This window comes from Sordaria macrospora, chromosome 2 (assembly GCF_033870435.1).
Source record: "Sordaria macrospora chromosome 2, complete sequence".
NCBI lineage: Eukaryota > Fungi > Ascomycota > Sordariomycetes > Sordariales > Sordariaceae > Sordaria > Sordaria macrospora.
This window is the reverse complement of record NC_089372.1, coordinates 3,563,357-3,579,240: the sequence shown is the minus strand read 5'-3', so window position 1 is coordinate 3,579,240 and position 15,884 is coordinate 3,563,357. Positions and strand designations below refer to the sequence as shown.

The window sequence follows — 15,884 nt, the reverse complement described above, 5'->3', positions numbered from 1 at the left end:
GAGCCAGACCCCATCAAAATGGCCCTTCCAACCCTCTCCAGAGTCGACCTCATCGCCCTCTCGGAAACAGACGTAACCCAGCCCATCCCCAAAGAATCCATCTTCGCCGCCCTCGCCACCCCGCCCTTCCTCTACATCCCCGGGACTTTCAACACCCGCGACCTCGGTCTCCTCCCTCTCACTCCTCCTTCCCCTAGTGGCAATACCAATAGCCAAACCCGCAAAGTCGGAATCCGCCCCGGCCTCATCTATCGCTCCGGCGGCTTTTTCCCAAACGGCGGCTTCAACGACGCCGCCAAGACGCAGCTGGCTACACAGCTCGGCATCAAGAAAATCTTTGACATCCGCTCCGTGCGCGAACACGCACATGCTCCGGACCCGGAGATTCCCGGTGTGAAGAATGTCTGGATCGCCGCAACAGAGAAGGAAGCAACTGTTAATTTGGCTGATTTCTTGGAAGGAAAGGGCGAAAGGGGGTATGTAAAGATGTATATGGATGTTCTGAGCGGGTATAGGGATGTTATTGGGGCTTTACTTCGAAGTTTGTTGGAAACTCCTGACGAGGCGGTACTGTTTCATTGTACGGCGGGGAGGGACAGGACCGGCGTGGTCGCGGGATTATTACTGAGTTTGGCGGGGGTCAGTGAGGAGGATGTGCAGATGGATTGGATGTTGAGCAGGATTGGGACGGAGATGGCTAGGGAGCAGTTACTGGGTTTCGCCATGAAGGGGGCTGGAGTGGCCAGTGTGGAGAGTGAAGGGTTTGGAAACTTGGTTAGTCTGAGGAGGGAGTGTTGGGCTGCGTTTGTTAAAGAGGTTAAGAGGGTTTACGGAGGGTGGGAGGGGTATGTGAGAAGGGAGTTGGGGTTGGGGGTGGGGGAGGTGGAAGCTTTGGGAAGGGTTTTGAGGGGGGAGTGAGAGGTGTGGAGAGTTGGAGGTGAGATACGGGTGGAAGTGAGGTGTAGGTGGAAGTGAGGTATAGGTAGAAGTGAGGAGGTATAGGTGGAAGTGAGATGAGATGGAGGTATGAGTGAGGTGTAAGTGGATGTGAGGTATAGGTGAAAGTGAGGTAATAGGTACGAGTGAACTGCAGTTGCAGATAAGGAAGGGTATGGGCATGTGGGAAGAAGTTGACCGAATTTGGATGCATTGGTCTTTGATACCGAGCAGCCGACGAACAGACATACATTGGTGATGCCACGAGGGAGGTGATAGAACCGAGAAAACAGAGAATACCATAATGCCTCGAGATGATTGAGGGAAATTGGAGCAAGTGACACTCCCCGACTGAAACCCGAAGACCATGAACTGTCAAACCTAAAATTAGCCTTTACTCCGTCATCCCATCTTGGCTCACCCGGAGCCAACTCCGCGGTATTTATCCCATCCGTCTTCACCACGAACAGAAACCAATTCGACAGTCACTTCACCTTGAATTTCACCTTGTTGTTCAAGTGACATCACCCTTGAACTCACCCCAAACAGGTTTAATGCCCAGCGCTTATGCCACCCCTGTTGGACCCTGAATGTCCTGAAAGACGGGGGCTTGGCTTCGCTTGGTAGACTTGGTTATAGGGCAGCCAATAAGCGAGTTTCAGTGTAAGGCGGAATGACGCCACTGACGTTAGCGTGCAACGTGCAACGTGGGATGAAATGTTGGAACGGAACGGAACTTGGACCCTAGACCCCAGGACCCTTACCCACTTTCAACGTTTTTCTTTCTTTAAAAAGCAACATGATATGATGCTCGTTTACGATAGATGCGGCACGGGCATGGCTTCTAGGTACATGTTCGTAACCCGCAGGGCCATGTCAAAAGAACGGGTGTGGATGCAAGTTCAGATCGAGATGCAGGTTTAGTCTAAGGGTCCTGCGAACGTCAAACGTCAAAGGGTCCATCTACACACACCCAAACACCCAGGCACCCTCAACACCAGGGGCACACCTTCAAGAACACTGATAGGATATAAGGCCCGAAAAGCCAAGCTCGGCTATGGCATCCTCAAGCGCTCAAGGTCCGTTAATATGGGGGACCACACCAACTTCTTTCCTTGCTTTTGATGTCATTCTCGCAGCATGTTGCCGAAGCCAAGGGCCCAAGGGCGAGCCAAGTGGTGGCCAAGCAGACCAAGGACATGTAAGGTGTGGCTGGTGACGAAGTGTAACTGTGTAAGTGGGATTGGTTGGTTGTTTGGTTGTTGGATATCACTTTGCGGAGTGGTATTTGTTGGTTCAACTACCTGGCGTCGTCATATTATCATGTGTGGCATGTGTGGCATGTGTGGCTACGTAGGTAGTGAGCAAAGAGGAAGGAGGGAGGAATGCCGTACTGTGTAACAGCGGGACGACAATCGACGAAAAAGACTACTGCGTAAGAGCGGGATGGCTTGACGGGATCTTCGAAGAAACCTCATCACCACCACCACCACTGAGAGGCAAGATGACGTCCGATTTGACAACCAACTTAACAAAAGATAACCAAATTCAACCGAACCATTTGTCTATATAACTCTGTCCTTGCTTCACTCTTTCCAATTTTGTCTCATCTCATCAGCATCAGCATAAACATCAGCATCAGCTTCAATACCAAACCAAGCTACACAGTACACAACTACACACACACACGCGCGCATCCAAGACTTCAAACCAAGACTTCAAACCAAACCAAAACAACTAGAGACAACGCTCAACCACTACTCTCATCTACAACCCAACAACAAACCAAAACCACACCAACCTCCAAACCAAACCACAATCAATCAAAATGTTCGGCCGTCGTCGCGCCCACGCTCCCCTAACCACAACACACGCTGCTCCCATGACCAGCACCCGCACAACCCGCACCACCCGTCGTTCAGGAGGAATGGGCGGCATGACCTCCCTCTTCAGCGGTCGCAAGCGCCGCGCTCACCACACCACCACCACCCCCATGACCACCACAAGTCGTCGCCGGGGCTACGGTACCGGCGGCGGTTACGGTCGTCGCAGCAAGAAACACCAAGCCGCTGCTCTGGGCACCACAGCTGCCGTACATCATCATCAGAAGCGCAAGACGAGTATTGGGGATAAGATCAGCGGAGCGCTGATGAAGATCAAGGGAACGATTACGGGACGACCGGGGCAGAAGGCTGCGGGGACGAGGAGGATGCGGGGGACTGATGGGCGTGGGAGGAGGGCTCGTTACTAGGTCTATTCTAGATATTCATTGAGAAGAGGGAATGAAGGAGAGAAGGAAGGAAGGGGAATGGGAAGGGGGTGTAAGATTATTGTATTGTTTTTTTTTTGTTCTCTTGCAGGCTTTTGTCATTTGGTTTCTTTTTTTTGTGTTGGTGGTTATGTACTTTTATGTGTGAAACTAGAAGCGCTGAGAAAGAGATACCCGTGAATATACACTTGAAACATAACGCATTGCATGATGAATGAGTCTAAATGATGCAAGACTAAAACAGGGCAATGCACTTCTTCATGCACTTCACTTTCACCAAGTGCGACTGAACTTTGATCATGGTATGAATATTATGTATTAGAGTGGATGGTTCTTATGCTATGTTCAAGTGACCAAACTAAGTGCATAGTAGAGTGCGGCTGTAGGTATCAGCCAAAGTAACCGAGAAAGACTGCACGAACGATATAGAATATGTAAATCGCAGTGCAAGTCTATGTGCTTTTCGAAATGACAACGCCAATGCTCCAATTCCTTCCTTGCAAACCTAGGTACTCCGACAAACTGGTAAGCCAGCTAATGACCATTAAACCATTCCTAAGTAAAAAGAAAACGACGACCAAGACCAGCATGACTGGGTAGTGGTCGCGTGAGAAAGCAAACTTTAGACTGCTCGACCGAAAGAAATGACCGAGCTGAATCGTGGGTATCATACAACATCCAAACAAAAAAACGTAAGATCGTGGCGTCAAAAGCTGTAATCCTCATGATCATTGCCATAAGCGTGGTCTTCTCAAAAAACTTCCTGTGAGCCAAGAGGTCTATAACCATGCTTCGTGGCGGGAGAATCCCTCTGGAGCTCGTCAGTCTCCATATGGCGAACATACGGGTTGCAAGTGAGCTGCGAGTCTGTCCGAGAACGTGCGATGCCGGCAGGTTTGATGACAGCTTTGCGCGGGACACCGTGAAGCTGCCTGGATCGACTAGGTCTCAGCAAGGGTACCATTGCCTCGTCATCCTCTGTACTCTCCCCGGATCGGTTGCTGGCGGAGCGACTGGCGCAAGGTGGACGAAGGTACTTGTTCTCGCGATCGGCGTCGTAGCCGGGCAAATGAAGGGTACTACGAGCAAGCTCGTCTTGCTCATCTTGCTTTACTGCGGCGCGGCCCAAAAGCACGTCCGGATACTGCGTGCGAAACTCCATGGTCATGAGCTCCAAGTCACCCTTGGCGGGGGAGGGATGTTTCTTTCTCTCGAAGTCATCAACAACAGGGACGTAAGAGAACATGTTGGCAAGTCCCGAAGACAAAGCCAAGGGGTTTTTCTTGGGTTGCGCACTCTCCGAGCATAGACCCATGGGCAAAATAGTATTGAAATCGATGCTGCGGCTTCGCAGACCACCACGAGGTTTCTTGGTAGGACTCTCGCTGGGCGACGAAGTGCGCTTGTAGCCCCTTCGGGGGGTTGATGAGGCAATGGGAGCAGACGGGAGGATTGAGTCCAGGCTGCCCTCCATCACTCTCTCCGACTCGAATGGATTTTCGGATGAAAGAGGCGGCAGCACAGAATCGTCCACAGAGTCTCCTCGAAGACGGGTTTCAAACTCGGTGACATGCCGCCGGAGTGAGCTTGGAGACGAAAAAGGATCATCCAGCGACCTACGGGTGCGTAAGGTCTTGCCGTTCATGGGAACGGGCTTGCGACGGACTTTTCCGCCAAAGATCTTTTGAACCTTGTCTTTGTTCAAGTTCACACCCTCATTAAGGCGTAGTTCGATCGATTTCAGACCTGTCCTCTTCCCTGCAACGTCTTGTGGTGCCACAAGTTCTGTTTCGTCCTCCTCTTCCACGGTGTTTTGCACCTTTGACTCTTTGGACTGATTCTTGGGGAAAAGCCGCCGTTCAGAAAGCGCATGGGAAACCTTCTTAAATAGGCCGTTCTTCTTGACTAGGCGAGAGACTTTTGAAGACGTGCTACTGGAGGGAATCGCAGTTGTAGGTTGTGCAGGCTGTGGCTCTGACTTTAGTGCCTGGGTAGCAGCCAGCATCTTTTCGATCTTGTCGGCAATCTCTGCAGGGTCAAAGCTGACAGGCTTGTTGGAGGTCGTCGGGGAGGCATTGGACTGTCCGTGAAGGGTTGTCAATGGCATTGTTGCCGATGCGGGCAACTTGGTCATCCTACTGTTCGGCGGATGCATTGCCAGGGGATTCAGAGCGCCCGTACTGGACTTTGGGAGTCCCTTGACGTAGTCACCTCGTGGAGGAGCTGGGGGAGATTGTCGCTGGCGAGTGGACCGGCGTCTCGACGACCTTCTGGGTAGGCTGGGTGAGGGTCGCACGACAGGAGCGGGTCGCTGGCGAATCTTTCGATTGGCGGCGGGTGCCTCCTCAACTCCATCATCTTCAACTATGGCGATGTTCTGGATAGGATGGGGATACACGCGAGTGACGGTGCATGGGGTCTCATCAGAGACAACTCGAGGGCCCCGATCAACCGGCGACTCCAAGGCGGAGGTCATGGTTGTATCTTCGAGAATCGCGCTGGCCAGGTCGTCGAGGCTATTGCGACTGCGGGTGTTGGAAGTGCCGCGACTGGTCCCTTGAGATTGTATATCCAGGAGACGGACGGTGGGATCTTCTTGGTGGGAGGGGCCAATGGATACTGTAGAAAGCGTGGTCAGGACCAAGGCCTTCAGGATATCGTGGTAGTAAATGCGCAAGACAGGCTGGCTGTTTGTCGGGCTTGTTTTGTTGTTTGCATTTTGGGGGAGAAGAAAGGAATGGACTTACTGGTGCTCATGGTTCTGGCCCGGGAAGGCATTGTGGTGTCAGGACGTCGGTGCATGAAAGAAAGAAGAGATTTTTTCTTGGAGTATGTTACCGTGGTGGAACTCATTCTCGTTGGATAGGTGACGAGTTTGTGGTTGCTTCAAGGTGTCCAGGTCTGGAAATTGGGTGAGCGAAAACTTGGTTCGTGGTGAAGGAGCGGCTGGGCCCAAGATGGGCACCGAAATAGATCAAGGTTGGGTCGAAGCAACAGTCCGGTACTGGCTGTTGTCCGGACGATGTGATCCACTGGGATGGCCGATTCAACTGCAACGAGGTCAGCGCCGTTGGTGGTCGGGAGGATTTGTGCACTAGCGCTGGTGTTAAGTAGGCGATGACTGCGGCGGGATGGGGGACGACGGGACTCACAAAATCAGGTCCGTTGCCTGGGCATGTTGCCCCACACGCCACAGTCTCTCGTGACTATTTTGCTACCTTGGTTTTTCTGCCTATTGCAGACCAGGTCACAAGCAATTGCGCGGGTGTAATTGTCGGCGCGCGCCAGGCTGAAGTTGAAGATCAAGATTGTCAGGGGCCAGCAGAAAATGAGCGAGTGGTTGGTGCTGGTGAAGGTTCGTAGGGTGTGGTGGAAAAGGTTGGAAGGAGGGAAGCAGGACTGAAACTAAAAAGCAAGTGCTGCCTGCAAAATGGAATTAGTCACGATGTTTTGCAATTGCAACGGGGGTGTTCGTCAGACCAAACGGCAATCGCTGGACTGCAAGGAGGAAGGTGGTGGGTCCGGGCAGGTTTCATGGCCGTAGAATTTCCAGATGAAAGAGCGTTCGGGTCCGAAGTTCAACGGGATCTGATAAGGGTGTATGATGAAACGTACAGGTAGGCTACAATGAGGCAAGTGGTCTGGTTCGGGTCCGTCGTCACCACGGACCCACGGCAGCGCACTTGCACTTTTACTCGCGCTCTTTCCTCCTTGATGGCCATCGTGACGACGCAGGGAGCTTTTGGTACGAGGCCTCCCGACAGTTCCATTTCTTGGGATAGAACCTTGATGGCCGGATTTGTGATTGTAAAACGTCCCACCTTATCAGATCAAGAGTTGGAAGAGGTGGAATCTGTCGCCAATCCGATGAAAGACACTCGCTCGAGGAAGAAAACAAACTGGCCCAGGAAAGACGAGAAGGACGAGGTGTGAACCAAGGGGTCCAGCTATATCTGATGATTTCTTGTCAGTCTCGTACCGACAGTAGGAGGCTTTCTAAAGGGTATGCGAGATCGTCAACATGTTCCCAGCAAACGAAGGTGGTGTCGACGGGGGCGTTCAAGAAAAGTTGCACTTTCACGGGTTAATATATCAGAGTAAAATGCAAACAGCCGTAGAAAAAGAAGAAGTCCAACGCCGAGTTCAAAAGCTCACGTCCGAGCAGTGCTCTTGCCATGCGATAAGTTGACTTGAACAAACAAGAAGGCAGGATGACAGCGATCGCAAATACTCGGCGTTCTATGTCATCTTTGAGTAAAGACTGTCTGCTGTCCAAAGCACCCCTTCAGCGGTTCGAGGAGTCCCACGCGGTGGAAATATAACGACTCCAGGCCTTGTATTCTGGATAAATCCGAACCGCCGGGCACCCGAGCTGTCGATCGTCCAAGGAAGCAAAGTCACTCGTGAGCATCTCCTCGGATATCCAGAATTTCTCAAATATTTTGTAAGAATATCCATTGCGGCTCACAGATCTATCGGATGCCGTCAAGAGTCAGACCTCTGGATTCTGAGAGGGTAACTTTGTCATGGTCAACTCATGTTGTCCTCAAACCATCACGTAGTTCTTGGCGGAGTTGTGATCGTTTGTCGTTGAAAGACATGGGGTGATTATGTCAGCAAAATAACCCCTTGCACGTGCCTCGCTTCGGCTGTTCCGAATGTCAGCAAAGCAGGTCAGCAAAATCCGAAAAATCAATGTTTGAGAGAAGTGGACGTGCGAGAGATGGTGGGGTAAACGCACGGTCCACCCACTGCTCATTTTGAAATCCTCCGGAAGTGATTGGCGAATGGCCGATGGATAAAGAAAAGAGGGAAGCACTCCTCCGAATGCCGAGGCGGGAAAAGGCAAGTCCAAAGTGAGGAACAAAGTGCATTCATCCACTCTGGATTTCTGAAGAGAGGTTATCCGGATATCACTTTGTCACCAAACTTCCGGGAGAGGAACACAACATCCGATCCGCTCCTCACATCCCAGCCAGCAACATTTCCGTGATAATCAACTCAAATTGACTCCGAACACTGGAACTGCAACTCCGTCGTTGTCGCTGTGTTCCCAAATCCGGAAATCTCCACCTTGAACCTCGGGACGGCAACCAAGAAGCGAAGGTTACAGCAGTCCAGACACTGAGCAAGTTCCCCCAGTGCCCGCCCGCTATCACACGCTACCTTCCACATAGTGTACTCGGATCCGCACGCCGCCACTGCGCTACTTGTCCCCCTTGCACACCAACCCCGAGACATCTTGTTCCATCTGATTGAGTGTGTCAACGCGACCGCCGAGTACAATACACTCTTTTCATTGGCCGGGTCTACGGTCGACTTATCACAGCATCATATTTATAACGGTCACCACCACCACCACCTTCGTTGTCCTCTCCCCCGAGAGGCACTTTTGAATGCATCAGCAAGAACCACAGTCGGGCTTAACTTCTGCCTCGAATCCACCGTCAGACAACACCATGTCTTTCTCCAGCCTTGTACAAGATCTCTCGCTCCGGGACCCCAATGCGCCCAGGCGCCGCGGTGACGCTTCTGTCTCTACCATCGACGACCGCGCTTCTCGCACTTCCCACATCTCCCGCGCCATGTCCTATGCCAGCACCGCCGCCACGAGCGTCAGCATCGCCGGCGACATCTCCAGCCAGCTCCATGGCGGTTATGCCCATCCCCTTGCCCGCTCATGGCAGGCCGAGCGTCAACTAACAAAGGTGCGCACTCCATCGCCTCTTGTCTGTCTGGTGACTCTTCATTGTTGCTAACCCATCGTTTTCTCTAGTCCATGCTCATCTACCCCCTATTCGTTTCCGACAACGACGATGAAGAGGTTCTTATCCCTTCTCTCCCGAACCAATACCGCCGTGGCATCAACAGACTTGTTCCCTTCCTCGAGCCGCTCGTTCACAAGGGCCTTCGCTCCGTCATTCTCTTCGGTGTTCCTCTCAAGCCCGGTACCAAGGATGCTCTTGGAACCTCTGCCGATGATCCGGAGGGTCCCGTCATCAAGAGTATCCGCCTCTTGAGGCAAAGATTCCCTCAGCTCTACATCAGTGTCGACGTCTGCCTGTGCGAGTACACTTCACACGGCCACTGCGGTATTTTGCGCGATGACGGCAGTCTCAACAACCAATTGTCGGTCGATCGTATCTCGGACGTTGCTCTTGCCTATGCCAAGGCCGGCGCCCACTGCGTTGCTCCTTCCGACATGAATGACGGTCGCATTCGTGCCATCAAGCTGAAGCTTATCGAGGAGGGTATTGTCCACCGTGTGACTCTCATGTCGTACGCCGCCAAGTTCTCAGGCTGCCTTTACGGCCCCTTCCGTGACGCTGCCGGCTCATGCCCTTCCTTTGGCGACCGCAAGTGCTACCAGCTACCTCCCGGAGGCCGCGGTCTGGCTCGTCGTGCCATTGTTCGTGACATCAACGAGGGTGCCGATATCATCATGGTCAAGCCCGCAAGCCAGTACCTGGACATTATCAGTGACGCCAAGGAGCTCGGAAAGGACTTGCCTATTGCTGCCTACCAGGTTAGCGGTGAATTCGCCATGATCCACGCCGCCGCAAAGGCCGGTGTGTTCGATCTCAAGGCTATGGCCTTTGAAGCCACCGAGGGTATTCTCCGGGCTGGCGCCACCATCATCATCAGCTACTTCGTCCCCGAGTTCCTTGACTGGCTCTCCACATGATGTTGTCGATATAAGGGCGAGGGTCAATGCAACGGCTGGTGCAAGGTGTTTTGGCGTTTCTTATGTTTTCTTATACCAGGTTATAGAGTTTTATCGGGACTTCAGGGCTAAAAAGTTCAGGACGGGATGGGTCATGATGCAGGAGTACCTAAAGAGTACATGTCAATAAACGCACCTCTTTTATACCAACTCCGCGTCGTTCTCCTAAGCATCGGAGTTGATGAGCAATCCTTTTACATCTCCATGAAAAGCAAAAGACCGTCATTGCTCATTGCCGAAGTCGAAATTACACGTGTCCCTATAGTCCCTTGCATAACGAGCAGTGCACAGGGTCCTCCTTAGGAAACCACCCCTCGATGTCAACAAAACGTCATCCCACACTTTGTTACGGCTATTAGTTCTCCGGGCCGTGCAGACCGAACGCCATACTGTGTACCCCTTTAACCCCCAAAACTGCCCAAAGGACGGCTCAAGCTGAAATATGCCAGGGGCAATATCTACAGCCCTGACTGCCAGTTGACTGGGATCACAAGGCTGGGATTACACCGCTTCTGGAAAAGACACGAACCGGGAGTCCGGAACATGGTCAGCACGGGCCATATCAAATTCCCATGCACGTCTTCGGTCTCTCTGACTTCTGATTATCTAGACGACGAGATAAGTTGAACCAACCAAACAGCTAAAATTCATCACTTGGAAGGTTAAAGTCTGGGAAAATCTGGGAAAGTGAAACACTCCCCGACAGAAGATACAGTTATAGCATTTATGTGAATGTGGGTTCACGTCTTCCGTTTGTCTGTATTCTGGTACGGAAGGCACATTTCAGAAAGAAACATTTCAAGACGTGGAAGGGACGGTGAGCAGGAGCCATGCAGCGAGCCGCCACAATTTACGAGGAAAGAACTTGCCCATATGTGAGGTTTGTATTTTCCGTAATCTTGCGGACTAATTGGAGCTGGTTTGAAACACGGACCATCAACAAAAGCTGGCCGGCTTCCTAACCCTCCAGTTGTGGGTTGTGAATGTGGTTCTCTACTTCAACTTTTTGTAATTTTCCCACAATAACCAAAACACCCCAACATTCATCTCTTCCGTTCCTTGGACTGGATATCCTAACCGCGTCCCCGCTGGTCACAACTATTGCAATGTCGAAGCCTTTTTTTTTTTTTTTTTTTTTTTTTTTTTTTGGGCGAGACTACCGAGGTGGGAGCAATGACAGATATTGGGTGATCAGCCAAGTTCCTTTCCTTGCCACCGGCCTAGTTTACTTTATCTACGCTATGTGAGGAACATTGGGAACGCTGACAACCTGACAGATGATATCTGGTTGCTTCAATTTTAGTGCAAAACTCCGCGGCGTTGGGTTTCGGGGTTGTGACAAATCCTTTGCTATAACCCTCGATCGGGTGCCTTAAGGCTAGGGTTTTAGGTGTGATTTGTAAGAACCCCGAAGCTCCACGCCGCGGAATAATGCGGTAGTTGTCTTGTTGAAGTCGGAAGGAAATGGGAAACAGTTTTGAGGCCCCGAGGTCGTACGGCTCCGAGATCGTACGGCTCCGAGCTCCGAGGTCGTACGGCTCCTTTGGCTGAGACACGTGTTCTTCACGCGAGGCTAAACATGCCATTCTTTCTTCAAGGTTATTTTTTTTATTTTTTTTTCTACTTCCGGAGCTTTGTCCGGCATACATGCAGTGCACCTCACACTCCCAGATGTATCTCGCTGCATATATGTTGGAGCATCTGTCGGACGTTCTTCTTGGTAAGCGCCCTTGGGTTTGCCGCCACTTTTAGCAGCTCAACGTCGAAAGTTAGCATTTGAGATTAGATTTTTTTCTTGTTCGTCATAGATGCACAAGACTGCCATCAAACCAAGAGCTGTATGCTATGAGGAAAAAGAAGAAACTACTGAATTCTGCGTCTGAAGTTTTACAAGATCCCGTTGTGCCTTGGAAATTATCGGCTGCTGTCTGGAATCAGACATTCCGTCAGTTCTCGAATTTTCGAATCCATCGTATGAACCTCTGGCCGCATATGCGACGAGAATCAGCGAGGCGATTTATGCTCTGATGAATACTTACAAGGCAAGTGCATCTTTGACTCTGCCACGTCGGGCTTCATTTTTTTGGGCACGAGCATTAGAAAACAATGGAGTCTCTATGTAAAGCCCCTCCCTCCCCTTGTTTTTTTTCTCCTCCTCTTCTCTCCCTCATCATCACAATCAGACCTCCACATTCTCAAATCTTCTCCATCCTAGCATACTTCTCCAGTCTCACCTCCTCTTTATCCTTACATAACTTCATAGTCAGTTACCAGCGGTTTGACATCCTTTTCAGACACATTTCACTCTACATCCCTCAGACACTCTCGCTCGACATAGCTCGGACTCAAGCTAACAGTTGTTGCACAACACAGTAACAAACCGGATCAGGCTCAACTCATCAGAAGGCTTGGTGATTTGGGTAATCCCTTCTTCAGGGTCCCAAATTCACCAAGCCTCTCAAATGATGGGCAGTCATGCATAACCAATCCGCCGAGGAGGCACGAAACCTGGGTTTGGACCTCAACACAGAAAAAGTCGTGGTCCCTGACATCGAGTCCAATCCTGGCTATGGGCAAGAACTCTGGAGGGCGCCTCAACGCGCACGGCCCCGCCACTCCGGCATATTTGGACGGTTGCCCAGCCTTGACGTTGACTTTCTTTCCCGGAATCCGAGGCATTACGTCTCTCATTCAATGCGGCCCTTTTTGCTCCGTTCAGCATTCTTTCTTCTCCCGAGCTTTCTTCAGTCTCGCATACATGGACACCCCCCTTTTGATCCAACACCACAGGGAAATCAGAAGAAAAGAGACCATGGAGGCCAGGAACCTCGACCTCTGAGTCCAACGGCGTACCTGGACGGCATGCGTGGTGTCGCCGCTTTTTGTGTCTTTCTTTGCCATTACTTCTACACTTGCTTCGTCATTGCCGTAGGCTGGGGCTCAGAGGGAAGTAACTACCACTTTCTCAAGCTGCCCTTTATCCGGCTCTTTTACTCGGGGCCGCCAATGGTTTGTATCTTTTTCGTCATTTCCGGATACGCATTATCTCTGAAACCACTGAAAATCATTCACTCTGTTTCAAGTCCTACTTCTTCATCTACCATTTCTTCAGCAGCACATGGCGAAAAGCAGCAGGAACATAACGACTACTCCAAGCTCCTCGACACCCTCTCCTCCCTCGTCTTCCGGCGCGGCCTCCGTCTGTTTCTTCCTCCCGCCATTTCAACCTTCCTAATCGTCCTGCTTCTCCGACTCGGAGTCTACGAATGGAACCGCTCATTTGCGTCCGACGCAGAATTTCTGAGAAATGTCCAAGAGATTCACTACACGCGGTTCGACTCTGCCACCGAGCAGTTTGTCGACTGGGGATATGCAGTGCTCAACTTTGTGCATCTGTGGGATTGGGATGCGTTTGCGGGGTCGACGGGGATTGACGTCCATTTGTGGACGATCCCCGTGGAGTTCCGGGCTTCGATGGTGCTGTTTTTGACCATTTTGGGGACGGCAAGACTAAAACCAGGGGTGAGGATGGGAGTTGTCATGGCCTGGTGCGGGTTTGCGTTTTTGTGGGAGAGGTGGGAGATGTGCCTGTTTTGGATGGGGATGGTGTTGGCGGAGGGGGACGTGGTTAGGGAGATGGAAGCGAAACAGGAGAAGGGACGGGAAGAGGGAGGGCTTTCGGAGAGGAGAGGAGGAGGAGGAGTATTGCCAATTGTCGAGCCAACGGCGGTGGCGATGACGGGAGACGTTATGCTTATGCCTCAGCAGCGACCGCACAAGTCGCGACGCCATCCCCAGCCACACCCAGGGGCAACAGCACAAGGTGTGTCCTCGGATATGTATATTGTCGGATCCGAGGACGAGGCTTCCCACTCCTCCACATATCCTCACTCTTCAAACAACCTCTCATCAACATCCAGCCGCCGCCGCTCCGGCTCCGCACCTCTTCTTTCCACCACTCCCTCCATCTCATACCCATTCTACGAGTCTCGCCAGGCACGACCATCAGCAACAACATCTTTATTACCCCCTTCTCCGCCTGGGCACGCCATCCTCCCGACTATCCTTCTCACAATTTCCCTCTACCTCCTCTCCCAGCCCGACATCAACTCCCACCTCACCCCCGGCTGGATAACACTCACCTCCCTCATCCCACCCTGGTGGACAGAACACTACCGCTTCTACCAATCCATAGGGGCAGTCATCTTCGTCTACGCCGTCTCCCGATATTCCTCTTCCGCTCCCACCGCCGTCGCCTCCTCCACTATGACTGTCCCTATATTCTCTTCCTACTTCAACCCAAGAACCTTCTTCGAATCTTCCGTCGCACAATACCTGGGGAAAATCTCCTTTGCCATCTACCTCGTCCACGGTCCCGTTCTGCACACTCTGGGTTATACAGTGATGAACTTCGTCTGGACTCAGATGACGGGGACGGAGACGGACGGGCAGTACATCATAGGGTTTTTGCTGGCTAGTCTTCTGGTGGTGCCGATGGTGGTCTGGGTGGCGGATGTTTTTTGGAGAGGGGTTGATGAGCCGGTGGTGAAGTTTGCTAGGAGGGTAGAGGAGAGGGTGGTTGTTGCTGGTGGGTAGCGGCAATTTGGGGACCACAACCTGGCTTGTGCTTGGTTAGCCAGTTGATGTGGGATGATCCACCCACCCTTCTCTTTTTAATAACCAGTTTGGTGTTGGCAAGGCGTTCAGGCCAGATGTTCTCTTGTTTACTCTTTTGCTGTTTTTCTTCGGCTTTCTCTCCTCAACACGCTCGATTCCTTCTTGGGTTTCACTCCAGTTACTCTTTCCTACTCATCCATGGAGCGACAGCCTCGAGCAGAGCCCCCAGTAAGTTCTCTTCAGTCCCTCCCATTGCATCAGCATGGAGCGAGCGCAAACTATGGCATAGATGCCTTCAAGAGGATCCACGGTTTCAGAATACATTAGTACCACCGTCAAAATGATAAACGGTGGCACTTGACCAAACATTGTGAACAACGCTTAAACAAGCGTTGATTTCATGCCTCGGTAGCGAGGCCATTTCCCTACCATACAAACACATCAACGAGCTGGCCCTGCGCAAGGGTATCGATAGATCGGTGTAATTACATAACAACACATACCGACGACTTTCGCCCCTGAGGAGCAGGAGAAGGAGAGAAAGGAGCAGGTCGAAATTCCAAAACCCTGCTGCCCTCATACGGCTAACATGAAATCACCCCTCTTGTTGTCATTCCTCACTCGGCGTTGTGCGGCTGGATCAAGTTCATTTTCTTTGTTCTGCCATTTTTTTCTTTTTCTCTTCCCGGCACGCCCCTGGGCCGGGGATTCTTGGGGGGGGGGGGGGGGTTCATCCATTTAACAAAACCTGGTGTAGCTTTACATTCTCGTCCTTGGTTTTTGCGCTTGGTTTATGCCCTTGTTTATGCCCTTTTTGTTTTCCTTTTCTACTTCCTTTTTTGCCCTTGTTCTTGCCTTTGTTCTTATCTTTTCCTTTTCGCTATACCTATGTCAGAGGGCCAAACACCTAACTAGGCTTCCCCTCTCGGCTGATTTGGTCGTAGACGGGCAGTGCCAGGTTTCCTTCCAATGGACACCTACCACCCAAGGTTTTGTTTGTCCGAGTCGGTTCACATTGTCGGTTTTTTTTTTCTTCTTTTCTCTCTTTTCCTCTTTTTCGATTGTTGTTCGAACGGACGTAGACGGGACGGGAAAGAGCAGTGCTTGGAAAAGGAGGGAAGGGGGAAAGGGGGAAAGGAGGACGGGAATGTGTATGTCACTTGGACAGACAGCGAGCGTTAGGAAAAGTAGTGGCTATTGGAGGAAACTCCTGGCGGGCCCCTGCGGCCGAATCATCTGGGAGGGGAGGGAGAGTTCGTGTTATTCATGTTATTATGTATGTGTAGCTGGGTTCTGCTTCCTTGGTATGGTTCTTGTTTTGCTTTTCCTTTTCTTGTT

At 51.5% G+C, this 15,884-nt stretch overlaps 5 protein-coding genes across 5 annotated transcripts; 4 read left to right on the top strand and 1 right to left on the bottom strand.

Annotated features, from left to right (window-relative positions):
• Positions 1–18: 18 nt before the first annotated feature.
• Positions 19–918, top strand: SMAC4_02700 (uncharacterized protein; the record flags this gene model as incomplete). Its single annotated transcript, XM_003352217.1, has 1 exon — positions 19–918. One exon carries the CDS (start codon positions 19–21, stop codon positions 916–918), a length of 900 nt encoding a protein of 299 aa, XP_003352265.1.
• Positions 919–2,764: 1,846 nt separating this feature from the next.
• Positions 2,765–3,187, top strand: SMAC4_02701 (uncharacterized protein; the record flags this gene model as incomplete). The annotated part of the gene is made up of 1 exon (XM_003352218.1): positions 2,765–3,187. The coding sequence occupies one exon, from the start codon at positions 2,765–2,767 to the stop codon at positions 3,185–3,187; it is 423 nt and encodes a 140-aa protein (XP_003352266.1).
• A 769-nt stretch (positions 3,188–3,956) lies between these two features.
• Positions 3,957–6,058, bottom strand: SMAC4_02702 (uncharacterized protein; the record flags this gene model as incomplete). Its single annotated transcript, XM_003352219.2, has 2 exons — positions 3,957–5,824; positions 5,953–6,058. 2 exons carry the CDS (start codon positions 6,056–6,058, stop codon positions 3,957–3,959), a joined length of 1,974 nt encoding a protein of 657 aa, XP_003352267.2.
• Positions 6,059–8,097: 2,039 nt separating this feature from the next.
• SMAC4_02703 (uncharacterized protein) lies at positions 8,098–10,149 on the top strand. The gene is made up of 2 exons (XM_003352220.3): positions 8,098–8,913; positions 8,982–10,149. Exons 1-2 carry the CDS (start codon positions 8,602–8,604, stop codon positions 9,888–9,890), a joined length of 1,221 nt encoding a protein of 406 aa, XP_003352268.2. The 5' UTR covers positions 8,098–8,601; the 3' UTR covers positions 9,891–10,149.
• Positions 10,150–12,404: 2,255 nt separating this feature from the next.
• On the top strand, positions 12,405–14,525 carry SMAC4_02704 (uncharacterized protein; the record flags this gene model as incomplete). The annotated part of the gene is made up of 1 exon (XM_003352221.2): positions 12,405–14,525. The coding sequence occupies one exon, from the start codon at positions 12,405–12,407 to the stop codon at positions 14,523–14,525; it is 2,121 nt and encodes a 706-aa protein (XP_003352269.2).
• Positions 14,526–15,884: the final 1,359 nt, after the last annotated feature.

What these genes read in the sequence shown, in the direction of transcription:
- SMAC4_02703 (XM_003352220.3), top strand. Translation starts at nt 8,602, where the DNA reads ATGCATCAGCAAGAACCACAGTCGGGCTTAACTTCTGCCTCGAATCCA. An exon ending in CCGAGCGTCAACTAACAAAG is followed by an intron (nt 8,914 to 8,981) that starts GTGCGCACTCCA and finishes CGTTTTCTCTAG; the next exon opens with TCCATGCTCATCTACCCCCT.